The 26,198-nt window shown below is 48.5% G+C and overlaps 1 protein-coding gene across 1 annotated transcript in view; it reads left to right on the top strand.

Moving 5' to 3' along the window:
• The window catches only part of FBN3 (fibrillin 3), a gene marked incomplete at both ends in the record, with an annotated part of 163,194 nt that overhangs the window by 72,823 nt on the left and 64,173 nt on the right, over nt 1-26,198 (top strand). The window contains 15 exons of the mRNA XM_083350353.1: nt 685-960; nt 4,330-4,383; nt 5,206-5,331; nt 7,551-7,676; nt 8,964-9,083; nt 10,664-10,801; nt 10,897-10,947; nt 11,333-11,458; nt 12,329-12,556; nt 15,628-15,753; nt 17,621-17,749; nt 21,004-21,129; nt 21,922-22,047; nt 23,524-23,646; nt 24,658-24,783. Of these exons, the coding sequence (XP_083206479.1) occupies nt 685-960; nt 4,330-4,383; nt 5,206-5,331; nt 7,551-7,676; nt 8,964-9,083; nt 10,664-10,801; nt 10,897-10,947; nt 11,333-11,458; nt 12,329-12,556; nt 15,628-15,753; nt 17,621-17,749; nt 21,004-21,129; nt 21,922-22,047; nt 23,524-23,646; nt 24,658-24,783 (2,001 nt within the window). The remainder of the gene's footprint in view (nt 1-684; nt 961-4,329; nt 4,384-5,205; nt 5,332-7,550; nt 7,677-8,963; nt 9,084-10,663; nt 10,802-10,896; nt 10,948-11,332; nt 11,459-12,328; nt 12,557-15,627; nt 15,754-17,620; nt 17,750-21,003; nt 21,130-21,921; nt 22,048-23,523; nt 23,647-24,657; nt 24,784-26,198) is intronic.

Genomic DNA, 26,198 nt, shown 5'->3' with positions numbered 1-26,198 from the left:
CCAATATTCCAAGGTGGAGGGAACATTTATTTATTTATATTTATACCATTTAATTTGTGACAGTGGACCAAAAATCCTCGTCTTGGTGGTAAAAAAAAAGCAGTTAATTATATCGGGCAAATTTGCTGTGACTATCTGAATGATTTATAGGCGGTCCTCAACGTATGGCCATTGAGCCCAAAATTTCTGTTGCTAAGTGAGACAGTTGTTAAGTGAGCTTTGCCATAGTCGTTCAGTGAATCCCTGAAGTTGTTAAATTAGTAACGTGGTTGTTCAGTGAATCTGGCTTCCCCGTGGACTTTGCTTGCCAGAAAGTCACAAAAGAGGGATCATGTGACACACACACACCCCCGGGACGCTGCGACCGTCATAAATATGAGCCTGTTGCCAAGGGTTCGGATTCTGATCACATGATCAGGGAGATGCTGCAATGGCTGTACGTGTGAAAAATGATCATAAGTCACTTGTTTCATTCGAACAGTCGTTAAACGAACTGCTGTAAGTCTAGGACGATCTGCACTGGCCACAAAGGAATCATACTGTTGCTATGTGACTTCCGAAACAGCATTCTAAAACCTGTATTTCAGCAGGCTTGGGGGGTCAGCTCCACGCTGTGACTTCCTTTGCCCTCCAACTAAAGAAGGGAACAACACTGTCTAACTGCCCCTGTCTTTCCTATTGCAGACATTGACGAGTGTGAGACTCCGGGAATTTGTATGAACGGCTGGTGTATCAACACCGAGGGCTCGTTTCGGTGCGAGTGCCTGGGAGGGCTGGCCATCGGCGTGGACGGGCGGGTCTGCGTGGATACCCATGTCCGCAGCACCTGCTACGGTGGCATCAAGAAGGGCACTTGTGCCCGTCCCTTCCCGGGAGCCGTCACCAAATCTGAGTGTTGCTGTGCCAATCCAGACCACGGATTCGGAGAGCCGTGCCAGCCTTGCCCTGCCAAAAACTCCGGTGAGTCCACTTCAGAGAAGGGATCATTGGGGGCACCAGGTTTTGTTCCCCCAGAAGACGTCCGAGCTAAAGGCTTCTGCCTCCTCCGGATTTTCAAGCAGTCAAACTTTCTCTGTGCCCAGAAAAGTAAAGGAGCTCTGAGGAGCCCGCAGAATATGCTAAATATTTTTGTCATGCTTCCGATAAATGAGACAGTTCAAACAAAATGCAGGCATTGTTTATCTAAAAAGAATGAAGCGAAACATCGCCACTCAAGGAGGGATGCCAGAATCTGAAATCTCCTCCCCCCCCAAACCCATGGTAACACACAGTAATCCCCGCCCTTATCTACACGTCATAAATCAGATTATCCAATTAGTTTTACATATGAAGTTTCACTTCCCATTCTGCACGGGGGCTTTTCTCATCTTCTCAAAACATCCCTCTGACCTTTCCCCCCTCCCCCAAAGCGAAGCAATTAAAGTAACAGGCTGTCTCTTATATTGTCAGTGCAAAAATATGTCAATGTTTTGCAGCGTTGACATTTTTGGTGAAAATGTCTTTAACGTGCAGTTGAGGTGTATATAAGAAAGAGGTGGGTCTTTCATTGCATCCTGGCAGCGATCTTCTTGACATTGTTTGGACCATATTTGGGGCAGAGCTGCTGGGAATATTCCAGGCCTGGGTTGTGGGATTGAGCTGCTAACATCCGAAGTGGTGGAAGCCAACTCTAGGCGGAGAACAGGACATATTTATTTCCTTAATTCTTTGGAGAGAGGAAGAGATGTTAGGTGGAAGAACTGATTACCTGGCACTTGCTGTGTTGCTCACAAGCACCATGGATCGGGCTGGCCATTCCTACATGTAATAATAATAATAATAATAATAATAATAATAATAATAATAATAAGAAGAAGAAGAAGAAGAAGAAGAAGAAGAAGAAGAAGAAGAAGAAGAAGAAGAAGAAGAAGAAGAAGAAGAAGAAGACGACGACGTTGGAAGGGACCTTGGAGGTCATCTAGTCCAACCCCCTGCTAAGGCAGGAAACCCTATACCATTTCAGACAAATGGCTGTCCAGTCTCTTCTTAAAAACTTCCAGTGTTGGAGCATTCACCACTAAATGTGTCCTGCTCTCCTAGTGTCCCATTTGGGATCTGGGGAGAGCAGTGTGCAAGAAAACCTTTTTTTCCCTGAATATAAGAAGTTTGGCTGGGGGGAGAAAAGAGAATGACTGATTGCAGGGGTTTTTTAAAACAGCTTTCTTTAGATGGCCTGGCCAAGTTTTTTTTTTTTACTTTGAAGCTTTCCTTGGAATGACCAAGTAATCCTTTTGCAGTCTGAAGTTCTTCCAGGAGGAGCTGCATAGGGGGAAGAAGCCTTAGGGACAGCTTGTCCATCTGGAGAGGTCATCTGTAGCCCATGGGGGGGAGGGGGAGAGGACAAATCAAAGAGATCTGGAAACTGCAGAAGTGACCTTGGATGGCTCTCCGCTGACCTGAAACAGACCGGCAAATGTCAGTCTGCATATTTTGGTTTCTAAATTGCTTTGCCAGGAGTCAGGCGGTGGCCGTTTGCCAAAGAATTGGTTCTTTGAGGATTCGGGATAATGAGCACACCTGTAAGTCAGGAGATTTGCAGCTTCATTAGTAATTTTAGCAGGCAGTTAAACAGAAAGAGAAAGCTGATAAAGGAGAATATCTGTAGCTCAGGGTTAAAATGTTGAGCTTGGCAGTTTTCTTGCAGAGGCTTCGTTGCCCAACTCATTACCCAACTATTTTTCATGCTAGAAGGGAATGCGGTGGAATTGTTGTTGTTGGAGGAGGAGGAGGAGGACTGTGGGGTCCTTGGTGCTTTCTGAGCTTGTTTTCTTGCAGACGTTTCATGACCCAACTAAGTAACATCCTCAGTGTGAGGGAGGGTGGGGTTTGCTTTCTGTTTATATACCAGTGAGTTGCCTTGTGCAGTCACCCTTCTTGATTAGGCTGCTGTTTACGTGTTTGTCTGAGCTGGTTGTTCCTTGACTGGAGCATAAAGAGACAGCAAAACCTCCCCGTTCTAGCACTGATGATGTTCCCTAGTTTGGTAATGAAATGTCTGCAAGAAAGCCGCCAAGCTCAGAGCGCACCAAGGACACCACAGTCCTCCTCCTCCTCTGCACAACACCCCCTCCCTTCTGGCACTGATGATGTATCTAGCTGGGTAATAAAAGGTCTGGGGGGAAACCACCAGACTCAGAAAGGACTGAGGATCCCACAGACCCTTCCTCCTCCTCTTTCTCCTCTTCCTCCTCTTCTACGCAAATCCCACACACTTCTGGCACTGATAACGTTACCAAGTTGGGTCATGAAACGTCTGCAAGAAAACCACCAAGCTCAGAGAGTACCAAGGACCCTACAGTCTCCTCCTCCTCCTCCTCCTCCTCCTCCTCCTCCTCCTCCTCCTCCTCCTCCTCCTCCTCTCCACAACCCCCCCCCTTCTAGTCCTGGTGGTGTTACATAGTTGGGTAACAAAAAGTCTGCAAGAAAACATCCACCTTCAGCGAGCACCAGGGACTCCACAGTTCCACCCTGAACTACAAAATGTCAGGACCCACCCCAAACCACGTCTTGGAGCCAAATCTTAGTCCAAAAAGAATCTTTACTGTGACGTGCTTGGTTGTAGGAATACAAGACAGGACTTAATATTGTTCCACAAACTAAACCGTTGTAAAGAGTTCCCGGTTTAACCCCCCCTTAACCGCATTTGGTCAGTCCCCCATCATTTACCTCGTATCATCCCTCTCGTGGGAAAAAGGAACTTAGGACCTTTTATGTTTATTGCTCTCTTCCGTGACACAAGCCAGATGATCCTACCCTAAGCCCCCTCTTTTGTTTCCCCAGTTCAAAAGGCTTCTCTTTTCCTTTGAAATGCCTAATACCAGCTCAATACACATTCGTTCCCTCCTCCTCGGAGATGGCAGGATCCATGGAATAATGTTTTAAACATACATTTATGAATAGGATATAAATGGATTCTGACACAAAGGTTCTATTGGAACTGTAAACATCTAGAATTGTCTCAGTGTAAAAATACGTCCTCGAAATTCAATAATCTTCTGCAGTGCCTCTACATAAGTTTCCCCACTGTGAAAAATGTACGGGATCAACTTGTATGAACACTCACGTTGTAATTTGTACCTAATTATTTTTCACTATTTAGGAAAATATTTGAGAAAGCTTCTCATATTTTTTTAAAAAAATGCTTCTGTGGAGGACACGTGGTGCGTTAACGTTTGCAAGCAATGAGGATATTTCACCTGTGATATTAACACGTTCAGTTGTGCAGATCACCTCTCGATGTTGCTTTCCCAAACGATAAATGTTTGATTTTTTTTTCTCTCTCCCCTCCAGCTGAATTCCAAGCATTGTGCAGTAGTGGGATAGGCATCACAGCGGATGGACGAGGCAAGTTCTCAATACTTATTATGGGTTTTCAGGCAGATTCTGGTGAAATATTACAGGGGGGTGAGAAAAAAACCTTCTATTAGTAAGCACAATTTAAAGGAAAACCTCTAGCGGAGAGCTTTCATTAGATGTATCCAAATGGAAGCTGAATGACTGGTTGCCAGAGATACTTTTAGTATAGATTCCTGCCCTGTGCGGGGGGTTGGACTAGATGACCTCAAGGGCCCCCTTCCAACTGAACGATTCTAATCTTCCTACTGCTTTAACCATAAAGGGGATTTCGCATTCAATTCTCCAATGATCTATCCCCGTGTTCTTTCAATCTATGTAATTTGACATTTAGTAGGATTAGGAGTCCTATCAGGAAAGTTAGAACACGCAGGTAGTCCTCAGATTACAAATCACAACAGAGCCAAAAAAAATGTCCGTGGCTAAGCGAGACACTTGCTAAGCGGGTTTGCCCCCCCGATCTTGCGACCTTCCTTGCCATGGTTGTTAAGCGAATCGCTGCAGTTCTTCAATTGGTAACAGGGTCATTAAGCGAATCCCCATTGACTTTGCTTGTCAGGAGGTCACAAAAGGGCCGTTGTAACTTTGAACGGTCACTAAACAGACTGTTGTAAGATGAGGACTAGCTGTATTTGGTTATTAGGCTTCTCCCCCTCAGTCCTCTGGCATTAGCGTTTCCATGGTTAGCTGGGGAATTCTGGGAGTTGAAGTCCAGACATCCTCAAGCTGCCAAGGTTGAGAAAAAAGCAGTGGACAAAGGAGGGTGTGGGGGATGTTGAGGAGAGGGACTGAGGTTGCGATTCTCCGGCACAGATATTAACGAGTGCGCCTTGAACCCCGACATCTGCCCCAACGGCATGTGCGAAAACCTTCGAGGGAGCTATCGCTGCATTTGCAATCTGGGCTACGAATCGGACCCCACTGGGAAGAACTGCGTGGGTGAGTAAGAGCGGAGCAGAGCAAAAACACGGGGCTTGAGGCTGGCCATTCAGCAGAGGGCGGGTGGCGACACTGGCCAGAGCTGGGCTAGAAACTGTAGACTCTGGAAAGAGTGCGGAGAAGAGCCCGAGCAGGGGGTTGGACTAGATGATCTCCCAGGTCAATTCCAACTCTGTTATTCTATTCTATTCTGTTCTGTTCTGTTCTGTTCTGTTCTATTCTTATTCCATTCCATTCCATTCCATTCCATTCCATTCCATTCCATTCCATTCCATTCCATTCCATTCCATTCCATTCTATTCTATTCTATTCTATTCTATTCTATTCTATTCTATTCTATTCTACTCTATTCTACTCTATTCTACTCTACTCTACTCTACTCTACTCTACTCTACTCTACCCTACCCTACCCTACCCTACCCTACCCTACCCTACCCTACCCTACCCTATCCTATCCTATCCTATCCTATTCTATTCTATTCTATTCTATCCAAAAAGAAGAACGATTGCAGGAATTGGGTATGGCCAGTCTAGAGAAAAGAAAGCCTAAGGGTGGCGTGATAGCAGTCTTCCAGTATTTGAGGGGCTGCCACAAAGAAGAGGGAGGGTCCACTTATTCTCTAGAGCACCGGAGGGCAGGACAAGAAGCAACGGAGGGTAACTCATCAAGGAGAGAAGCAACCTGGAACTAAGGAGGAATTTCCTGACAGTGAGGACAATTAATTGGTGGAACAACCTGCCTCCAGAGCTGTGGTTGCTCCAGTACTGGAGGTTTTGAAGCAAGGATCTGTTTGAAATGATATAGGGTTTCCTGTTCAAGCAGAGGGTTGGACCGGAAGACCTTCAAGGTCCCTTCCAACTCTGTTATTCCGTGCAATAGTGCCGAATATCTGCAGCTCAGGTGCAGGATGAGGGCTGTTAACAGGCTTGTGGGTTGTTTTCCGAACGTTTCGTTACCAAGCTAGGCAATGTCTTCAGCAAAGTTGAGGGGATGTCTGTGTCAGTGCTCTTCTGCTTATAAGGGCTTCGGATGTGGGTGTGTCAATGTTCTGTACCAGCCTGCTACCGGCCTTGCAGAAAGGCAACCCCTGTACAAACGGCAAAGGCTGGAGAGCGTCTGAGGCTGGAAAACGTCTGCCAAGATTTATTACACAAACAAGCAACAAAACATGAAACAAGATACCGGAACTTTGATCCTCAAACGGAGCGGTTGCTTTCAGCAACCAGCCCTTCCCCAAACACTCCCTTTATTAGAGTTCAGGGCGTGGCCTCCCTGTGCCTCCTTCCGAGGAGTCCCACAGCCTTTCTCTGCTTGCTTCTACTGGTCTGCCTCCTGCGTCGGGCGTCCTTGAACAGGGCCAGCTGTGGGTCCTCTTCATCTGCACTGTCGGGCTCGCGCAGCTGAGAAGAGGGGCCTGGCTGAGGGCTCTGCGAAGCCTCCAAGCCATCATCAGCAAGTTCGTCTTCAACACCCTCCTCCTCCCCCTCGTCTGAGTCATCCGAGTCATCCGACCCAGCTGCCGGACCCACAGGCTGACCCTGAATCACAACAGTCAAGTGAGGGTCTTGTGCTGGGCCAGGTGTGATGAAAATTAGCTCTGTACCTATGAGGGAGCGATGACGAGAACCATAATTTCTCAGGCCAGATATGGCCATTGCGTTAACAACCGAGAATCGCTCGGGTAGGTCAGAACACCCAGATAAGCAGGGATTTATACCAGACAAACAAACAGAAAACAATACCCTAATCGAGGAACTGCCAAGGGAAGTAATAATCAAGCAGCAAACAGTATCCTAACCAGAAAACTATCAAGGAGAAAACAACACCCCACCAAGACTGGCAGGGCAGCCTATTGTATATAAACAGGGAGCAAACCTTACACTCACTAGCATGGATGATGTAACCTAGTTGGGTCATGAAATGTCTGCAAACGAAGAACCCAGCCCAGAGAGCATCAAAGACTTCATCCTTGCAAAACTTGACCTTGAAGGTGAGTGATGATGGTTAACAGAATGGATATCGTGGAAAACTATGGTTTTCCATCTAATTCCCAATGGGAAAGATAGGAAAGTCAGAATTAAACCCCATTGTGTGTGTTTAGTCTACCCTATCCTATTAAGTTCCCTTCGTTTTTTTTTAAAGTGGCTAGTGCTTATGGCTCAAAAGCGAATGGAGAACAGCACATTTGTCAGCTGCTGTGTCTTCCTTCTCTCTCCAGATGTGGACGAGTGCGCCATCAATCGCCTGTTGTGTGACAATGGCTTGTGCCGCAACACGCCTGGGAGCTACAGCTGCAGCTGCCCCAAGGGATTCGTCTTCCGGATCGAGACAGACACGTGTGAAGGTAACTGTTTTCTCTTGGTCTGGAAGTGGGTACACCGCAGATACCAAACATCAAGGTAGAAGCCTTGAAACCATGGCAGCAAAGGTGAATCGTTGAATCTAGTAGATCCCAAAGAGCTGGTGGCCACAAAGCAAGAAACTGGGACGGATTCTTACAAACCCTCCAGCTTTTGATTTCTTCTCGATAGACTGGAACATTGGGCGCTATCGAGCAAAATGAAATTCACCAAAGTAAGGTTTTACACTTAGGCAAGAAAAACCAAATGCACAGTTATAGAAGACTTACGACCATATTTATTTATTTATTTATTTATTTATTTATTTATTTATTTATTTATTTATTTATTTATTTTATTGGATTTATATACCGCCCTTCTCCCAAAGGACTCGGGGCGGTGTACAGGGCAGTTAAAACACAATATACAAGGTTAAAAATAAATTAAATTAAATTAGCCCCAACAAGTAAATCACATTCTAAAAATTTAAAATCCCCAAATCCCAAACCCTCAGTCCAGGCCGGCAAGCTCAAATAACCAAGTTTTCAGGTCGCGGCGAAAGGAGTGAAGGTCAGGAGCCATCCGGAGCTCAACAGGGAGCTGGTTCCAGAGGGCAGGCGTGCCCACAGAGAATGCTGTCCCCCTGGGGTCTGCCAGTCGGCATTCCCTGGCCGACAGCACCCTGAGGAGGCCCTCTCTGTGGGAGCGCACAGGACGATGGGAAGTTGACGCCGGCAGAAGGTGCTCCCGTAAATAATCCAGACCCATGCCATTTAGGGCTTTATAGGTCATCACCAGGACCTTTTTCACACTTATGACCATTGCAGCATCCCCAGGGTCATGTGATTTATATTTGGATGCTTGGCAACTGATTCAAGAGCCTTGGTGGAGCAGTGGGCTAATGCCTCCTTAAGTAACACCAGCTGCCTGCAATTAGTGCAGGTTCGAGTCCCACCAGGCTCAAGGTTGACTCAGCCTTCCATCCTTCCCAGGTAGGTAAAATGAGGACCCAGATTGTTGGGGGCAATTAAGCTGACTTTGTAATAATGCCGCTTGGGGGGGGGGGTGTGAAAGCCCTAATAAGCAGGCATATACATAGAATGAAGGCTACTGCTAAGCATGTAAGCCGCCCTGAGTCTTTGGAGAAGGGCGGGATATAAATGGAATTAAAAAAAAAAATTCAAATGTGTGAACAACTGGTTCACTCTGTGGATCTGCTTCCGGAAATCCATCCTGGGCCTGGGCAACAAAAAATTATCTACCGGTTCTGCCCTTTTCCTTCTGTCTCCTAGATATTAACGAGTGTGCCTCCAGCCCCTGTGTCAACGGGATCTGCCGGAACAATGCCGGCTCCTTTGCCTGCGAGTGCTCACCTGGAAGCAAACTGGATCCCAGTGGCACCATTTGTGTTGGTAAGAAGCTGCCCTAATCAGTAATGGTCATAGGGTTGGGCTTTAGAGCCAGCGTCTCGGGTCCTGGACTCTGGATGTGGGTGCAAAGGAGGGCGTAGGTCTTGCCTCAGCTATCTACTCAGGACAGCATGACTCTTGAAACGAGCGTTATTTCAAAAGAACGTTTACTGAAAGAAAGTGATTGCAAGGAAGTCAGGCAGAATCTGAAGTTCCCGCGCAAACTGTTAAGCTAAATTCCCCAATATGCCAACCCCACCCTGATGCCCCAATCCGTCAGGAGCCAATCTGCTGGCGCAAAGGTGTTATGAGAACTCTGAGGCCAGAAGTTGATAACAAGTTGTCTCCTTGGCGCCACAACCTTGGTAACAGGCTGGAATTGGCCAGAAAGGAGTCCATCCAGATGGCCCTGATGGCTCACCTCCCACCTCCCAAATTCCCATACAGATACATCAAAGTGAAGCAGCAAATTCTCTATTCCCCAAACTACATCCTCTCTTCCTTTAAAATGGCAACGTTCCGACAGGGACCTGACCGAGGGTGCCAGGGAACGGTCACACCGTTTAATGGAATATGTGCATGATGTATTGAGGAAGGAAGGGAAGAGAAGCTGGCTAGGCAACCATCAGAGAAGAGAGGCAGGAGCCCTCAGTGACTCAATGGTCAGTCGAAAAAACTTAAGAAGGACCCATCCTAACGGATCAAGCAGTTAAAAGTGATGGCGGGAAGTTTGTCCTTTCAGACTTGCAAGATTCTGTTATTGTTAAGATGTTTAATTTAGTAGCTAGAACAGTAAAGTGTGCAATGGGCCGGAAGACACAATTGTAGTTGAATGGTAGGACTCATGCATGAGGTAATTACACTGTGATTGTGATAAGTATAAAGGAGGAGTTCCCCTTTTTCCCCCCGCCTTTTTCTTCTGTGTGCTCTGTATACTTTTCGATTTACCTCATGTTGTTCCTGTGTTCCTGACTATCTTGTCTGCTCCTGCATGACGCAATCAACGTTATGATTGGTTGCTGGGTATAAAGGGGGAGTTTCCCTTTTCCCCCCGCCTTTTTCTTCTGTGTGCTCTGCATGCTGTTTAGATTTACCTCGTGGTACTCCTGTGTTCCTGACTATCTTGTTTGCTCCTGCATGAGGCAATCTACACTGTGACTGGTTGCTGTGGGTGTAAAGGGGGAGCTTCCCTTTTTCCCCACCTTTTTCTTCTGTGTGCTCTATATGCTGTTCTGTGTTTTACCTCATGATTTACCTCATAATGATGTAGTGATGTGCCTGACTATCTTATTTACTGTAAATATAGCTGTAAAATATATTTATGTATATAAACTTGCAAGTTCACGTCAGCGTCTCTAACTTCAATTGGGGCACCTGCTGCGCAATCCCCTTACAATATCTTTACTGTAAAATACAATTATCTCACCTGGTTGTGCAAGACGATGGGCTGGATGTTTCTCGCCAGCAAGTGGGAACCAAGATGTGCTTTTCTAACACCTGGCCATGTACAGTGATACCTCTTTGCTGCAGAACACACACACACACACATACACCCAACCTATCTCTCTGCTTTCACGCCCCAGACAGCATGAAGGGCACCTGTTGGCTCAACATCCAAGAAGGACGCTGTGAAGTCAACATCAACGGGGCTACCTTGAAATCCGAATGCTGTGCCACATTGGGGGCTGCCTGGGGTAGCCCCTGTGAACGCTGTGAGATCGGTAAAGTGGGACTCTGATCCATGGGGTGCCTTCCTTTGGGTCTCCCAACAAGCCACCATGCCACAAGGCTCTACCCTTTTTCTCTCCGGTTCCAGATGCCGCCTGTCCACGAGGTTACGCCAGGAGGAAGGGTCTCTCTTGTGAAGGTAGCTTCCATCTCTGGTTGGCGAGCCCTGCCTTGTTTCTCGAGGGGCTGGGTATGGAGCCCCCCAACCTTCGAAAAAGAGGAATTGGTTGTCTCTGAGAGTTTCGGGAGGAAGGATGTGGAGATGCTCAGAGACAACCTGCTGTGGAACCTGGCAGAAAGCTCCTTCGCCACCGGTGAACGGTCAAAGAACATCACAACCAGGTTCTTCTCAAATTGGACTGCTCAAGCGCTGACAGGACCTCAGCTCAGTTCTGCTCAGATGGGAGATGGTCTGGATGGTGCCCTTTCAGAAGAATGCTAGGGAGCTCTTCTAGGGCTGCCCCAGCCATGGCCGCCAGCAGGACCTTCTGTCCTCCAGCCAATGTTTCTCTCTGCCCCACCAGATGTGAACGAGTGCGACGTCTTCCCGGGGGTCTGCCCCAATGGCCACTGCGTGAACACGGCAGGGTCCTTCCGATGCGAATGTCCAGAAGGGTTGACCTTGGATGGTTCTGGCCGGACCTGCGTGGGTGAGGACCGGGTGATATGACTCATCTAGCTGCCTTCTTCTTTTGGGGAGTGCTGAAACGGAAGGAAGGAAGGAAATGAAGGAAGGGAAGGAGGGAGGATAGAAAGATGGAAGTAAGGAAGGAATTGAGATAGGAAGGGAGAGGAAGGAAAGAAGGAAGGAAGGAAGGAAGGAAGGAAGGAAGGAAGGAAGGAAGGAAGGAAGGAGCAATGAGTGAGGAGGCAAGGGAAAAGGAGAGGGGAGGAGAGAAGAGAGAAAAAGAAAAGGAGAGACGGAAGGAAGGAAGGAAGGAAGGAAGGAAGGAAGGAAGGAAGGAAGGAAGGAAGGAAGAAGTCATTCTGTTATGGAGCGAAGGAAGGAAGGAAGGAAGGAAGGAAGGAAGGAAGGAAGGAGGAAGGAAGGAAGGAAGGAAGGAAGGAAGGAGTCATTCTGTTATGGAGCGAAGGAAGGAAGGAAGGAAGGAAGGAAGGAAGGAAGGAAGGAAGGAAGGAAGGAAGGAGTCATTCTGTTATGGAGCGAAGGAAGGAAGGAAGGAAGGAAGGAAGGAAGGAAGGAAGGAAGGAAGGAAGGAAAAAGCAATGAGTGAGGAGGCAAGGGAAAAAGGGGAGGATAGAAAAGAGACAATGAGAAAGAAAAGGAAGAAAAAGGAAAGAAAGAAAGAAAGAGAAAGAAGGACAGAGAGAAAGTAAGAAAAAGGAAGGAAGAGAAAGAAAGAGAGAGAGAAAGGAAGGAAGGAAGGAAGAAAAAGAAAGAGAAGGAAGAAAGGAAAGGAGGGAGGGAGGGAGGGAGGGAGAATCCCTGCTCTCCTTTTTCCCTAAATCCTCACCCCGGCTTCCTGGCCTCCCTTCGCTCTCGCTTCTCCCCCCTCCAGATGTGCGGCTGGAGCAGTGTTACATGAAGTGGGCCGAGGACGAGTGCACCGTGGCACTGCCAGGGAAATACCGCATTGACCTTTGCTGCTGCTCGGTTGGCGCGGCCTGGGGCAAGGACTGTGAGGAATGCCCCAAGCCCGGCTCGGCCGAATTCAAAGCCATCTGCCCGCGGGGACCTGGCTTTGCCAACCGGGGAGATGTCTTATCCGGCCGGCCTTTTTACAAAGGTATGAGTGAGGAGGTTTTGCCGATGGGTGACTGCAAAGATCCATCCGTGGGGAAGAGGATGGAAGTCAAGGAGGGCTGAGAATCACCGGAAGGCTTAGCACAGGGGTCAGCCTTAAGTGGGGAGTAAGGCAAAGACTGGGGATCCCCCTCAACCCACCGCTTGGGCAGGGGACAATAGAAGTTTGTGCGTTGCAGAAGCAGATTTGTATGCCGGCAGTGCTGTGCTATTGGCTGAGAAGCTGAATAATTTGCAGCGAATGTTTGATCAAATGTATCACGCAACACAGATCGAATGTTATGAGTTTCTTAAAGATTGGGGAGGCCCTGTTAAGCCACCAAAGCACAAGGTTATGAGGAATGTTTGGAGGGGGGGGAAGGAGAAATGGGACAATACAAGTGTGTTGATTGAGGAAGCAGATTCACTTTGTATGCTGGCAGTGCTGTGCTGTTGGCCGAGAACTTGAATAATTTGCAGCAAATGTTTGATTGAATGTATCATGCCACGAAGATCAAGTGTAATGAGCTTCTGAAAGCCTGGGAAATAGGATGACAGTTCTCTGGCATTGAGTTTCTCCTCTGCAACACTTAAGCATCTTTATCCTGGACAGAACTTCTCATTTTCCATGGTCTGTTACAGTATGGATATCCCTCCTCAAGCACTTTTATCTCCTCTTCCAATAAGGACAGGAGCGTGCATTTCCAACAGGTGTAGTTTGAGTATGGAGATTCTCTGTCACCCGGGTCATCGTTGTCCCCAAGGTGCTTTTTTCAAGAGGCAACTGGATTTTCGTTGTTTTCTTTTGAAGACGTTTTGCTTCTCATCCAAGAAGCCTCTTCAGTTCTGACTGAATGTTGGAGAATGGAAGGCTTTATATTCCTTGCAGTCATCTGGACGTTAGTACTCTCTCTGAGAGTCATTGAGGCCACTTGGAGGTTTATCTGTCCCCTCAAAAGTGTGGAACCTTTTTGGCAATCCTGAAAGGACAGTGTTGTAAACAGGAGAGAGGTGGTGTCATATCCCTTCCCCTCTGTTGAGACAGGGCTGGTCAGCCTCAATGTAGATGTCCTTTTTGACCCTTCTTTCAAACCAGCCATCCTCCCTGTTCAAAATGTGGACTTTTCTGCTCTTCAAAACAGTGGCCTCCAAGCGGCCTCAACGAATCTCAGAAAGAGCGCCAAGGAATATATCCGTTTTCCACCATTCAGTCAGAACTGGAGAAGCTTCTTGGATGAGAAGCGAAATGTCTTCCAGGGAAAACAAAGGAAGTTCAGTTGCCACTTGAAAAAAAGCAACTTTGGGTGTCCTTTGAGTTGTTCTTTTTAGGCAGGAGGACAAAGGTTGCAGGTAAATTGCAGTCCACCACAAAGTTTCCTACACTCTCCTTGCAGCATGATGTGGCTTGGGGTCTTCTTCCCCAACTTCCCTCCGTCCAGTGCGCTCCCACAGAGAGGGCCTCCTCAGGGTGCCGCCGATCAAAGAATGCTGGTTGGTGACCCCCAGGGGGAGAGCGTTCTCTGTGGGCGCGCCAGACCTCTGGAACCGCTTACCGGTTGAGCTCCGGACGGCCCCCGACCTTCGCTCCTTCTGGCGCGATCTCAAAACATTCTTTTTCGAACAAGCTGGCCTGGTCTGACGGGATGGGGTTGGGTTTTTAAAACTAGTTTTAACTTTAATATGTATTGATTTTATGGGCATGATGTTTAATGGCTTTTTAATTTTTGTATTCGATTTTTATTGTGTATTGCCCTGTTCACCGCCCTGAGTCCTTCGGGAGAAGGGCGGTATAGAAATCAAATTATTAAATTAAATTAAATTCTCCACATACAGTATCCGCCCCCTTTGAAATCCTCCATTTGTTCCCTCTAGTTCAGGGGTGTCAAACTCAATTTCATTGAGGGCCGCATCAGCATTGTGGTTGCCCTCAGGGGGCCGGGTGGGTGTGGCCAGGGTGGGCGTGGCCTACTGGGTGGGCGTGGCTAGAGTGCGTATGGCCTACTGGGTGGGAATGGCCAGCTCTACATCGTTTGCATCAAGGGTACCTATGGGGGCCTGGGCAGGAGTGGGACAGATCTGAGGGTCCCTGGCAGAAGGAGGGTCTCTGGGCCAGGGCCAAGGCAGTGGGGGCCGTTCCCTCACTGTTTCCAGGATGGCTTCGCGGGCCACATGAAACCACTTCGTGGGCCGGATCCGGCCCCCGGGCCTTGTGTTTGACATGTCTGCTCTAGTTGCTTGCTCAGGGAGTCCATTGTCTGAATTTCCTTTTTTTAAAAGGAGGCAACCGGACTTCCTGGTTATTCTTTGAAGGCATTTTCCTTCTCGTCGCAGAAGCTTCTTCAGCTCTGACGGGATGGTGGAGAATGGAAGGATTTATATTCCTTGCAGACAGCTGGTCATTTGCATCCTTTTGGAGAGCCGTTGAGGACACTTGGAGCGGGGAGTGGGAGGGAATACAACATCATCTATCTCCAGTCCACAAAACGGTCCTTTTAGCAGTTCCAAGAAGGCTCCACACCCATTTGCACCCCTCAGGTGACCCTGAGGACACAGATGAACCTCCAAGCGGCCTCAACGACTCTTTAAAAGGATGCAAATGACCAGCTGTCTGCAAGGAGTATAAATCCTCCCCTTCCCCGCCATCCGGTCAGAGCTGAAGAAGCTTCTTGGGTAAGAAGCGAAACGTCTTCAAAGGAAAAACAAACAAAATCCAGTTGCCTCCTGGGGAAAAAAAAAGCACCTTTGGGACAACCGTGACCTGTAGGACGGAGAATCTCCATGGACCGTTGTCTTCCTGATATGATTCTTGAAACTGCCTCTGCTTGGTCAGGAGCATATAGGATGCCCCATAGTTGCCCACCCTTGGCCAGTGGCCAATTCCTCCAAAGAATCTGAAAGGAGGTGAAATTCATAAATGGATGGACCTGGAAAGAAATGGACTTTTCTGCAGCTCAGGAACGAGAGAACGGGGCTTCCGGCAGGGCGAAGAGGCCGCCCTGGTGCTCCTCAAGGAATGGGGGGGGTTGGGGCAGTGTGGGAGGCGATACTCAAGCGTGGCCTTTCTGCCTTCCCCAGATGTGAACGAATGTAAGATGTTCTCTGGTCTTTGCACCCACGGCACCTGTCGCAACACCATCGGGAGCTTCCGGTGCCTCTGCGGCAGCGGCTTCGCTCTGGACGCCGAAGAGAGGAACTGCACAGGTGGGCCCAGAAACCTCTGCTCGTTCCTCTAAGGTCGGTTGATTCGCCCCCGGAATTCCTGCTTTTGGCTTTGCCGGTAAAATTCCTTCCTTCCTTCCTTCCTTCCTTCCTTCCTTCCTTCCTTCCTTCCTTCCTTCCTTCCTTCCTTCCTTCCTTCCTTATCTCTTTCTCCTTTCCTTCCTAACTCCCACTTCTTCCTTCCTTCCTCTCTTTCTCCTTCCTCCCTTCTTCTTTTCTTCATCTTTCCTTATTTCCATCCACCCTCTCTCCCATCCTTCTTTCCTTCCTTCTTTCCACCCTTCCTTCCTATCTCCTTCCTTCTTCTTTCCACCCTCCCTCCCTTCCTTCTTCCCTCCCTTCTACACACTTCCCTCTTTTCACCCATCCTTCCTTCCTTCCTCTCTTTCCTTATTTCCTTCCTCCCCCCTCCCCCTTTCTTTCCTTCCTTCTTTCCTCTGTCTCTCCCTCCCTTCCTTCTCTTCTTCCTTCCTTCTTCCCTCCCTTCTACACTTCCCTCTTTCCACCCATCCTTCCTTCCTTCCTTCCTCTCTTTCCTTATTTCCATCCACCCATCCTTCTTTCCTTCCTTCTTTCCACCCTTCCTTTCTATCTCCTTCTTTCTTCTTTCCACCCTCCCTCCCTCCCTTCTTCCCTCCCTTCTACACTTCCCTCTTTCCACCCTTCCTTCCTTCCTTCCTTCCTTCCTTCCTTCCTTCCTTCCTTCCTTCCTTCCTGTCTTTCCTTATTTCCTTCCTCCCCCCTCCCATCTTTCTTTCCTTCCTTCTTTCCTCTGTCTCTCCCTCCCTTCCTTCTCTCCTTCCTTCCTTCTTCCCTCCCTTCCTCCCTCCCTTCCTTCTTTCCACCCTTCCTTCCTTTCCTTTCTGTCAGTCTGTCCCTGGACAATGCCAAACCACTCTAGCTGAAAAAGAGCCTCTGTTTCAACTAAGTATCTTCAGATGCTGAACCTTTTCCGTTGTCAGACTGCCAGTTTTTCTTTTCAACCATCCCACAACCCGAGAAGACCCACCGTTCTCCTGGCATTTGGCCAGCAAGTCAACGTCGCCCTTATGGTGGGACGTCTGTCCTATTTGATGGTGGGCTTCTCTATATTCTCGTGGGCCACCAGGATCTCAGCCGAGTCCCAACCAGACCCTGGGAAAACTCCCCCAGGACTTCTGGGAATCCACCAGATCCATCCAGGGAGAGTGATCTGATCAGATCTCCATTGCCAACTCAAAGGATCTGCCCAGGAGAAGGAACCACGTTCAACGTTTCGCCCTTTCTGGTCCTTTCATGTCTGCTCTGGGACCAAGACCAGTTCTAATGTCCTGGGCCTATATAACAGGTGTGTCAGGACCTACATAACGTGGATCAGGTTCGTGGCTGTCATGGTGGCCATGAACAGATGATATCCAAGACTTCTGGAGCTGAAGGTCCTGTCATATAAGGCCAGTTCTAGTGTTCTAGACCACACATGTATGTCAGGACCTACACAACGTGGATCAGGTCTGTGGCTGTCACGGTGGCCGTGAACAGGAGCTATTCCAGACTTCTGGAGCTGAAGGTCCTGTCACGTCTACTCCATGACCAAGGCCAGTTCTAGTGTTCCAGATCACACATGTGTGTCGGGACCTCCATAACATGGATCGTGTCCGTGGCTGTCACAGTGGCCATGAACAGGAGATATCCCAGACTTCTGGAGCTGAAGGTCTCTCCATGTGACCCGTGTGGGCCACCACGTCCAGCAGCCTCTGGAGGTGCACCCCAACCTCCCAGGCAGTCGGGGACCCTCACTTTCTCCCAAAGAAGCTCCTGCTGGACCCTGCCTTGACCCTCCTCCTCCTCCTCTCCCCCAATCCCACCCCAGATATAGACGAATGCCGGATCTCCCCAGACCTGTGTGGCCACGGCGCCTGCGTCAACACGCCCGGCGGTTTTGAGTGCGAATGCTTCAAAGGCTACGAGAGCGGCTTTATGATGATGAAGAACTGCATGGGTAAGAACGACGGGGTGGGGGGGCAAATGGGATGGGGGGGGCTGCAAATATGCTTGCTTTGCTTCTGTGGCGAGAAAGGTCGTAGAGGGCAGCCAAAACCACTTAACAACTATCTCTCTTAGCAATGGAAATTTTAGATAAGGTAACCTTTATACTTAGATAAGAGTCTTAACTTTTGGGGTCAGCTGTGGTCGAAAGTGGCTGGCTGACTTTTTTCTTTTTTTTTTTTTTTTGGCTTTCTCCATTTCCCACTGTGCATCGGCACTAACGTTTCTTGCTTCTTGACCTTTTCAGAAACCAATTTGAATATCCAGTCAAATTTCCATATCCAACTAGGGCTCTGATCTACATTTGGTTATCCTAAGGAATAGAATGGAATAGAGTAGAGTAGAGTAGAGTAGAGTAGAGTAGAGTAGAGTAGAGTAGAATAGAATAGAATAGAATAGAATAGAATAGAATAGAATAGAATAGAATAGAATAGAATAGAATAGAATAGAATAGAATAGAATAGAATATGCGTATAGCCAAGGCTATGGTCTTCCCAGTCGCAATGTATGGCAGTGAAAGTTGGACCATAAGAAAGGCTGAGAGCCAAAGAATTGAGGCCTTTGAACTATGGTGCTGGAGAAGACTCCTGCGAGTCCCTTGGACTACAAGGCGATCCAACCGGTCAGTCCTAGAGGAGATCAATCCTGACTGCTCTTTAGAAGGCCAGATCCTGAAGCTAAAACTCAAATCCTTTGGCCACCTCATGAGAAGGAAGGACTCACTGGAGAAGAGCCTCATGCTGGGAAAGGTGGAGGGCAAGAGAAGAAGGGGACGACAGAGAATGAGGTGGCTGGATGGAGTCACTGAAGCAGGAGGCGTGAGCTTAAATGGACTCCAGAAGATGGTAGAGGACAGGAAGGCCTGGAGGAACGTTGTCCATGGGGTCACGATGGGGTGGACACGACTTTGTAGCTAACCAACAACAACAGAATAGAATAGAATAGAATAGAATAATGGAATGGAATGGAATGGAATGGAATGGAATGGAATAGAATAGAATAGAATAGAATAGAATAGAATAGAATAGAATAGAATAGAATAGAATAGAATAGAATAGAATAGAATAGAATAGAATGGAATGGAATGGAATGGAATGGAATGGAATGGAATGGAATGGAATGGAATGGAATGGAATGGAATGGAATGGAATGGGCAACAGGAAAAACATAGTAATACAGCTTTACAGCTTTACAACACTTTGTCAGTGTTGTAGGAATTAGTTGTTTAGCAGTGATGGCATGGGGGAAAAAAGTACTAGTGTCTTGTTGTTTTGGTGTGCAATGCCCTATAGCAGGCATGTCAAACTCGCGACATCATATGACGTCGGACAACATATTGTGACTTTTTCCCTGTTGCCGGCAATGGGGTGGGTGTGGTTTCGGTGTGACGCATCCGGCCCGCGGGCCAGCAGTTTGACATGCCTGCCCTATAGGGTCGTCTTGAGGGAAGAAACTGAAAGAGTATTATTATTATTATTATTATTATTATTATTATTATTATTATTATTATTATTATTATTATTATTATTATGTGGCTGGGAAATTAAGAACATGGCGCCAGAGTTTCCATGCTCTTTTGAGTCTCTCTTAGGTGCTGGAAAGTGGATTGACCCTTTCCAATCGCTTGGCTGTTGTGTCATTCTTACGCACACGCTCGGTGCGTGATGGCTGCGTGTAGCTTTGGGCTCCTTTTGTTCAATCTTTGATTGATTGATTAGGTGCCATCCGGTTGTTTTCGACTTCAAAGGCCACATAGATAATTTTTATAAATAAGCGAAGGTGGTGACCCTGTCTAATATTCCTTCCTCCTCCTATTTTCCCAACAACAACCCTATGAGGTGGGTTGGGATGAGAAAGAATAACTGGCCCAAAGCTACCCAGCTGGCTTTCAGGCCTAAGGCGGGACTAGAACTCCCCATCTCCTGGTGATTGGCCCCAAGTCACCCAGCCAGCTTTCATGCCTAAGGCAGGACTAGAACTCACCGTCTCCTGGTGATTGGCCCCAAGTCACCCAGCTGGCTTTCAGGCCTAAGGCGGGACTAGAACTCCCCGTCTCCTGGTGATTGGCCCTAAGTCACCCATCTGGCTTTCATGCCTAAGGCGGGACTAGAACTTGCCATCGCCTGGTTATTGGCCCAAAGTCACCCATCTGGCTTTCATGTCTAAGGTGGGACTAGAACTCCCCGTCTCCTGCATTCTAGGCCAGCATCTTAACCGCTGCACCAAACTGGCCCTCTAGCTTAGTACAGGTAATCCTTGACTTATGACTGCAATTGAGCTTGGAGTTATGGTGGTGACTTATGGCAGTTGTTAAGCAGGTCATCATCCGATTTTGCGACCTTAAGCCTGTGCTGCAGTTGTTAAGAGAACAACACAACTGTTAAGCAAACGCAATCGTTGTTAAATGAAACTGATTTCTTCACTGGGGACTTGAGAGGTAATTGCCAGAAATTGACAAAAAATGCAGAAAACCCTGATGAAGAGGCCACTGGACACTGCCAACAGCCATAAATGTGAGTGGGTCGCCAAGGGCCCAAAATGTAAATAAATGACCCTGGGGATGTCTGTTTTAACTTAGAACAGTTTTTAAGTGAATGGTCACTAAGCAAGGATTACCTGTAATCAGCTGTCCCAAAGGGGCTTTTTTCAGGAGGCAACTGGACTTCCTTGTTTTTCCTTTGAAGACACTTCGCTTCTCATCCCAGAAGCTTCTTCTGCTTTAACCGGATGGTGGGGAGTGGAAGGATTCACACTCCTCGCAGACAGCTGGTCATTTGCCTCCTTTTAAAGAGCCGTTGAGGCCACTCGGAGGTTTGTCTGTGTCCTCGGGGTCACCTGAGGGGTGCAAATGGGTGTGGAGCCTTCTTGGCTACAAAAGAAACGACCAAGAAGACTCCACACCCATTTGCACAACTCAGGTGACCCGGAGGACACAGAGAAACCTCCAAGGGGCCTCAACGACCCTCCGAAAGAATGCAAATGACCAGCTGCCTGCAAGGAGTATAAATCCTTCTCTTTCTCCACCATCCAGTCAGAGCCGAAGAAGCTTCTAGGACGAGAAGTGAAACGTCTTCAGAGAAGAACAAGAAAGTCCAGCTGCCATGTGAAAACGCACCTCTGGCACAACCATGACCTGGAGGACTGCGAACCTCCGCGGTCAACTCTTCCGCTAGTTTCCCAACTCAGCTGGGCTTTTTAATCTTCCAGATATCGATGAATGTGAGCGAGACCCTCTCCTGTGCCGGGGAGGGGTCTGCGTCAACACCGAGGGCTCCTTTGAGTGCCTTTGCCCTCCGGGGCATGAGCTGACGGCCGAGGGCAGCGTCTGTGTGGGTGAGTAGAACAGCTCATTCTCAGTGGGGAAAATTCCACAGCAGTGGGGACTAGCCCACTCTTTGCCACTTTCAGGATCTTAGGGGCTTCCGTGGAATCCTGGGTGCTGGGGTGGGGGAGGACACAGCAGCAACGAAGGGTTCTGGCCCTCCCCACTTGGGCCGGGAGCCCCCTATGGGACACCGAAGGTTGGGCTGGAAGGACCCAGAGCCTGATCTAGATAGATGATCCCGTTCCAGAATGAGTCATAGGCATCAGTGCCCAGTTATTTGCCCAGTTTAATGCCCAGCTTAAGCAGGGTATCATCAGGGATGCCTACAGCCACAATGAGAGGGCACGCTACTGTGTGTAAACAGAGAGGCAACCCCCCTCCCCCTTCTAGCACTGATGGTGTTCCCTAGTTGGGTCATGAAACGTCTGGAAGGAAATCACCAAGCTCAGAGAGCACCAAGGACCCCACAGTCTTTTTCTTCTTCCTCTTCCTCTTCCTCCACCACCACGTCCTCCTCCTTGTAAACCCCACTCCCTTCTAGTACTGATAATGTTCCCTAGTTAGGTTATGAAACGTCTGCAAGAAAAACACCGCCAGGGCCCCACTTATTTTTAAGCAGCTCCTTTGCTGGTGGCCGTGTTAAAGCAGAGGAGGAGAGAAAGAGTGGGAACCGGCACATGTCCGCATCCCCCTTGGTGCGGGTGGGGTGCAGACCCTCGGCCCTGGCCCCGCGGTCGTGGCCAAAGAGGATCTGCTCTCTCGGCATGACGGGACCATCTCTTGCACCTCCGCTTTCGCAGATATCAACGAGTGCTCCCTCAGCGACAGCCTGTGCCGGAACGGGCGCTGCGTGAACGTCATTGGCACTTACCAGTGTGCGTGTGACTCTGGGTACCAGGCCACCCTGGACCGGCAGGGCTGCGTCGGTGAGTCTTCTGCTTCCCGTCTTTCTCGTTTCGCAAGGTCCAGGGCACGTGCCCCCCCTGCCCCCCCACCCCCAAAAATGGGTGGGGAAATCCTCCGCAGCTTTCCAAAATCCAGGGCTGAGGAGGAGGTGCTGACGGGCCCCCGAGGATCAGAGGCACACGATCGAATTGGAAGGGTCTCGGTCTTTCTAGAGGGGCAGGAAAGGACGGGCCGGGAAGACCCCCCCAGGGGATTGCCAAGGGGGGGCAGGGCAGATTCGGTGTGGGGGAGGAGGAGGAAAAACTTGGGGATCTGATCGGGGGCGCTTCAGGCTTTGTGGCGTGTTTCTCTCGGGGTTCCCGACTTACGACCATGGAGTCAGCAACCCAAGGCCTTCCCTGCACCCCAAGCCACCCCACGCCGTGCATAATAGAATATGCAGATTGAAGGGACTGAAGGGGTTTTAGCTTTTTAATATTGTTTTAATTGTTGGGCTTTAATTAATTTAATTCATTTTAATTTTATATTATCTTTTTATATTGTCTTTTATATGCTGCCCTGTAAAGTGCCCTGAGTCCTTCGGGAATAGGGCGGTATAGAAAACTAATTAAATAAATAAATAATGACTGCCGTGGGGAGAGCAGGGATTGCATGGGCTGCCTTGCTTAATGACAGCCACCATTTCATGACCATTATTCTGGGATCAGTTGAGGTGGTAAGACAAGGACTATCTACAGTGTATTGGGGGGGGGAGGTGATTTTATCCATGAGACCGTCCCCTCCCCTCAGGCTGCCTTGTTGCCTCCCAGAATTTTATTGCTTTATTTATTCCTCCCGCAGCCAGGCTGGATGTGGGATTTTTATTTGCCTATCAAGTCCTATCCAAGGACCTTGAATAGACAGAGGGGGATGTGCGAGGGTGTTATAGATATCGTTGCAGGGTGGGAACTGTTCCAAACTATTATTGTATTGTATTGTATTTTATTGTATTTTTATTTTTCATTTCATTTTATTAGTTTATTATTTTTCATTTCATTTCATTTCATTAGTTTATTTTATTAATTTATTTTATTATTTTATTTTCTTATTTTTCATTTCTTTTTATTATTTTATTTTATTATTGTTATTCATTTTATTTTATTTTATTATTCTATTTTATTATGTGGTATCACTATTTTATTTTATTATTTTTATTATTATGTATTGTTATTTTATTTTATTATTTTTCATTTCATTTTATTATTTTATTTTATTTTTCATTTCATTTCATTATTTTATTTTATTATTGTTTTTCATTATCATATCACATTAACATTTATTATTTATTGTTTTATTTTATTTTTATTATTATCATGCACTACATCGTATTATTATTATTATTTTTATTGTCCTATCATTTTATTTAATTGTTTTCGTTTGCCTTCTTTTATCTGCACTCCTTCTTTTCACAAACCATGCCCCTTGTCTGTCCCGGCTCCCGGCGGCCTCCCCCGCAGACATAGACGAGTGCACCATCATGAACGGCGGCTGCGACACCCACTGCGCCAACGCGGAGGGCAGCTACGAGTGCAGCTGTGGGCAAGGCTACGCGCTGATGCCGGATAAGCGGTCCTGCGTGGGTGAGCGGCCGCGTGGGGGTCCCGGGACCCCCTTGCTTTCCTTTGAAAGGGGCATCAGCCGGTTCTGCAGAGGGCGGATTCTGACCCACCCTTAGCCACGGAAGCTCCCGGTGGGGCCCGAAAGGCGCTCTCTCCCTCTCACCCCAACGGCTGGGGGGGTGTGCAGTGGGGAAGAGGCTGGAGTAGCAGCGGAGAGACCCAGATTCTAATCCTCCCTCAACCATAGAAGCTCCTGAGGGACTATCTACATCAGTACCCTCACTAGCCCAAGAAAAGTTAAGCAGAGCATCTAGCTGGAATAGAGTATTATGGACGAGGGGCTGGCTGGCTGGCTGGCTTATTGTACTTAAGGTAAAGGGAGGGAGGGAGAAGGAGAAGGAGAAGGGAGAGAACAAGAAAGGAGCGGTGAGGAAGGAAATGGGAAGGAAGGAAGGAAGGAAGGAAGGAAGGAAGGAAGGAAGGAAGGAAGGAAGGAAGGAAAAGAAAGAAAGAAAGAAAGAAAGAAAGAAAGAAAGAAAGAAAGAAAGAAAGAAAAAAAGAAGAAAGAAAGAAAGAAAGGAAGGAAGGAAGGAAGGAAGGAAGGAAGGAAGGAAGGAAGGAAGGAAGAAAGATGGAAAGGGAGGGAGGGAGAGAATGGAAAAGGAAGGAAGGAAATGGAAAGGAAGGGGGGAATGGAAAAACAGGAAGGAAAGAAGGAAGGAAGGAGTCAGGGCGATGGAAGGAAAAAGAGGAAGAGGAGAAGGCGAAGAAGGAGGGGAAGTGGTCAATGCAGCCACCCAATCCATTGCAATCAGCCTAGCAAAAGCTCCCCCCCTCTGGCTGTCTTGAGCCAGGCCCACCTCGTGGCCCCTCCTGCAGGGCCCTGAACCTCCGGGGCGCCTGGGGACCGGGAGGGAAAGGGAGGGATCCAAATGAAATGAAGGCACGGGGGTGGTTTAGGAGGAGATCAGGAAAGCAAGCCAACGCCTAGCGACTTGCATCTTACCCCCTTCCCCTCCCCCCCCTCCCCAGATATTGATGAATGTGAGGACAGCCCCGATATCTGCGATGGCGGGCAGTGCACCAACATCCCCGGGGAATACCGCTGTCTCTGCTTCGACGGCTTCATGGCCTCCCTGGACATGAAAACCTGCATTGGTAAGACGATCCTGGCTGCCTCCCACCACATTATCCACCCTTCTCTGAGCGGGGAGGGGACCCCTTCCCGGAACAACATCTGGAGATGTTTCCGGCAGCTCTATTCCCTGCTTCCTTGTTACATGTTTTGTGCCAGCCCATGGCAGTTCCCCAAATAGGTCATCAGATGGAGCAAAGAGGCTTCTTTGCTCCCCTGCAGCAGCCCCATTGGCGAGAGAATTTTATGGCTAGGGAGGGGCCGAGACCCCCCATAAATACCTCTGCCCAGGGGCTGCTTCTTTGTTCTAGTTCTGCTTCTCTTTCTTTCTATTCTCTCGCATGCATTCTCTACCATACAAGCATGGATGCTTCCATGCCATATAGCTCTTTTTATATAACCTGTCGATGAATAAAGCTTCATAATGACTGCATTTCTGCATTCTGCCTATTTCACTTGGAAGCACCTTAACGTTCCATCGATCTCTTGTGAAAGCTGCTTCACAATTTGGTAGCAGAGGATGGTTTAAGGCAACGCTTCCAAGCCTGCAGCTAATACCTAGATTTGAAACTGAAATGGATGGCCGGAGATCCCAGATTGTGACCAGAAGTCTTCAATCAAGATTAACAGCTCTAGCCCCTGAAAGCAAGCTCTGCTCCAGGTGAGAGCACAGATGGCTTCCTTCTGCACGCCACAGAGGGAAGCTTGGAAGTTTTACAGTCCGCCCAAGACTGTCAAGATGCAGCAGAAGCGCTCCGGGCCCAACGCAAGCAACGCGTGGATCAAATGTCTACACCGGAATGCAAGGAACTGCTTCTAAAACTCCTTGAAGTACAGGAGACCCCACAAGCCTCTCCACGAAGGACATCTGTGCAGAAGGACTGTGGATGCCGGGTAAGCCCCCCCTCAGCGACCACGAGGCCCCTCAATATAGCGCCTGCCACCCTGAGTAACCCCGGGACCCCAGGGCTTTCGTCGCGAAATCCCCTGCCTAACTGCGACCTCCAGCTTCCTGGGGCAACAGGAAACAAGATGGCTGCGCCCAGGGAGACCGCATGGCCCGGCACAGGAAGCAAGATGGCAGCCCCCTGTGCGCCCACATTTTCTAACAGAGAAAGGCCTCAACTAAGTCTGGAGGCCCAGCAACCCCTGGCATCCGGCCGTAGCAACATGCAAACTCCTGGGCTCTCTCCAGCAGAAACCCTCGTGAGCTATGATGGCAATAAGACTGCCCATTACCCCCCAAGGCCCCCGACCCTCTCTCCGGGGCCCCCAGCCTTCCTTTCGCCCCCGCCCAGGCGCTCTACTTACTTGGCCTTCGGGGGGGGTTGGCCCCCTCCTCCAGCATCGGCTTTAGCCATCCCCAAGGTTTTCAGGAACAACGATGGGCTTCTCAAGGCAATCCAGGGCCGGGGAGGCTCCAGGAAGTTTTTCCAGA

This window comes from Vipera ursinii (genome assembly GCF_947247035.1).
Source record: "Vipera ursinii genome assembly, chromosome: 1".
Lineage (NCBI taxonomy): Eukaryota > Metazoa > Chordata > Lepidosauria > Squamata > Viperidae > Vipera > Vipera ursinii.
This window is presented reverse-complemented; position numbering and strand designations above follow the sequence as displayed.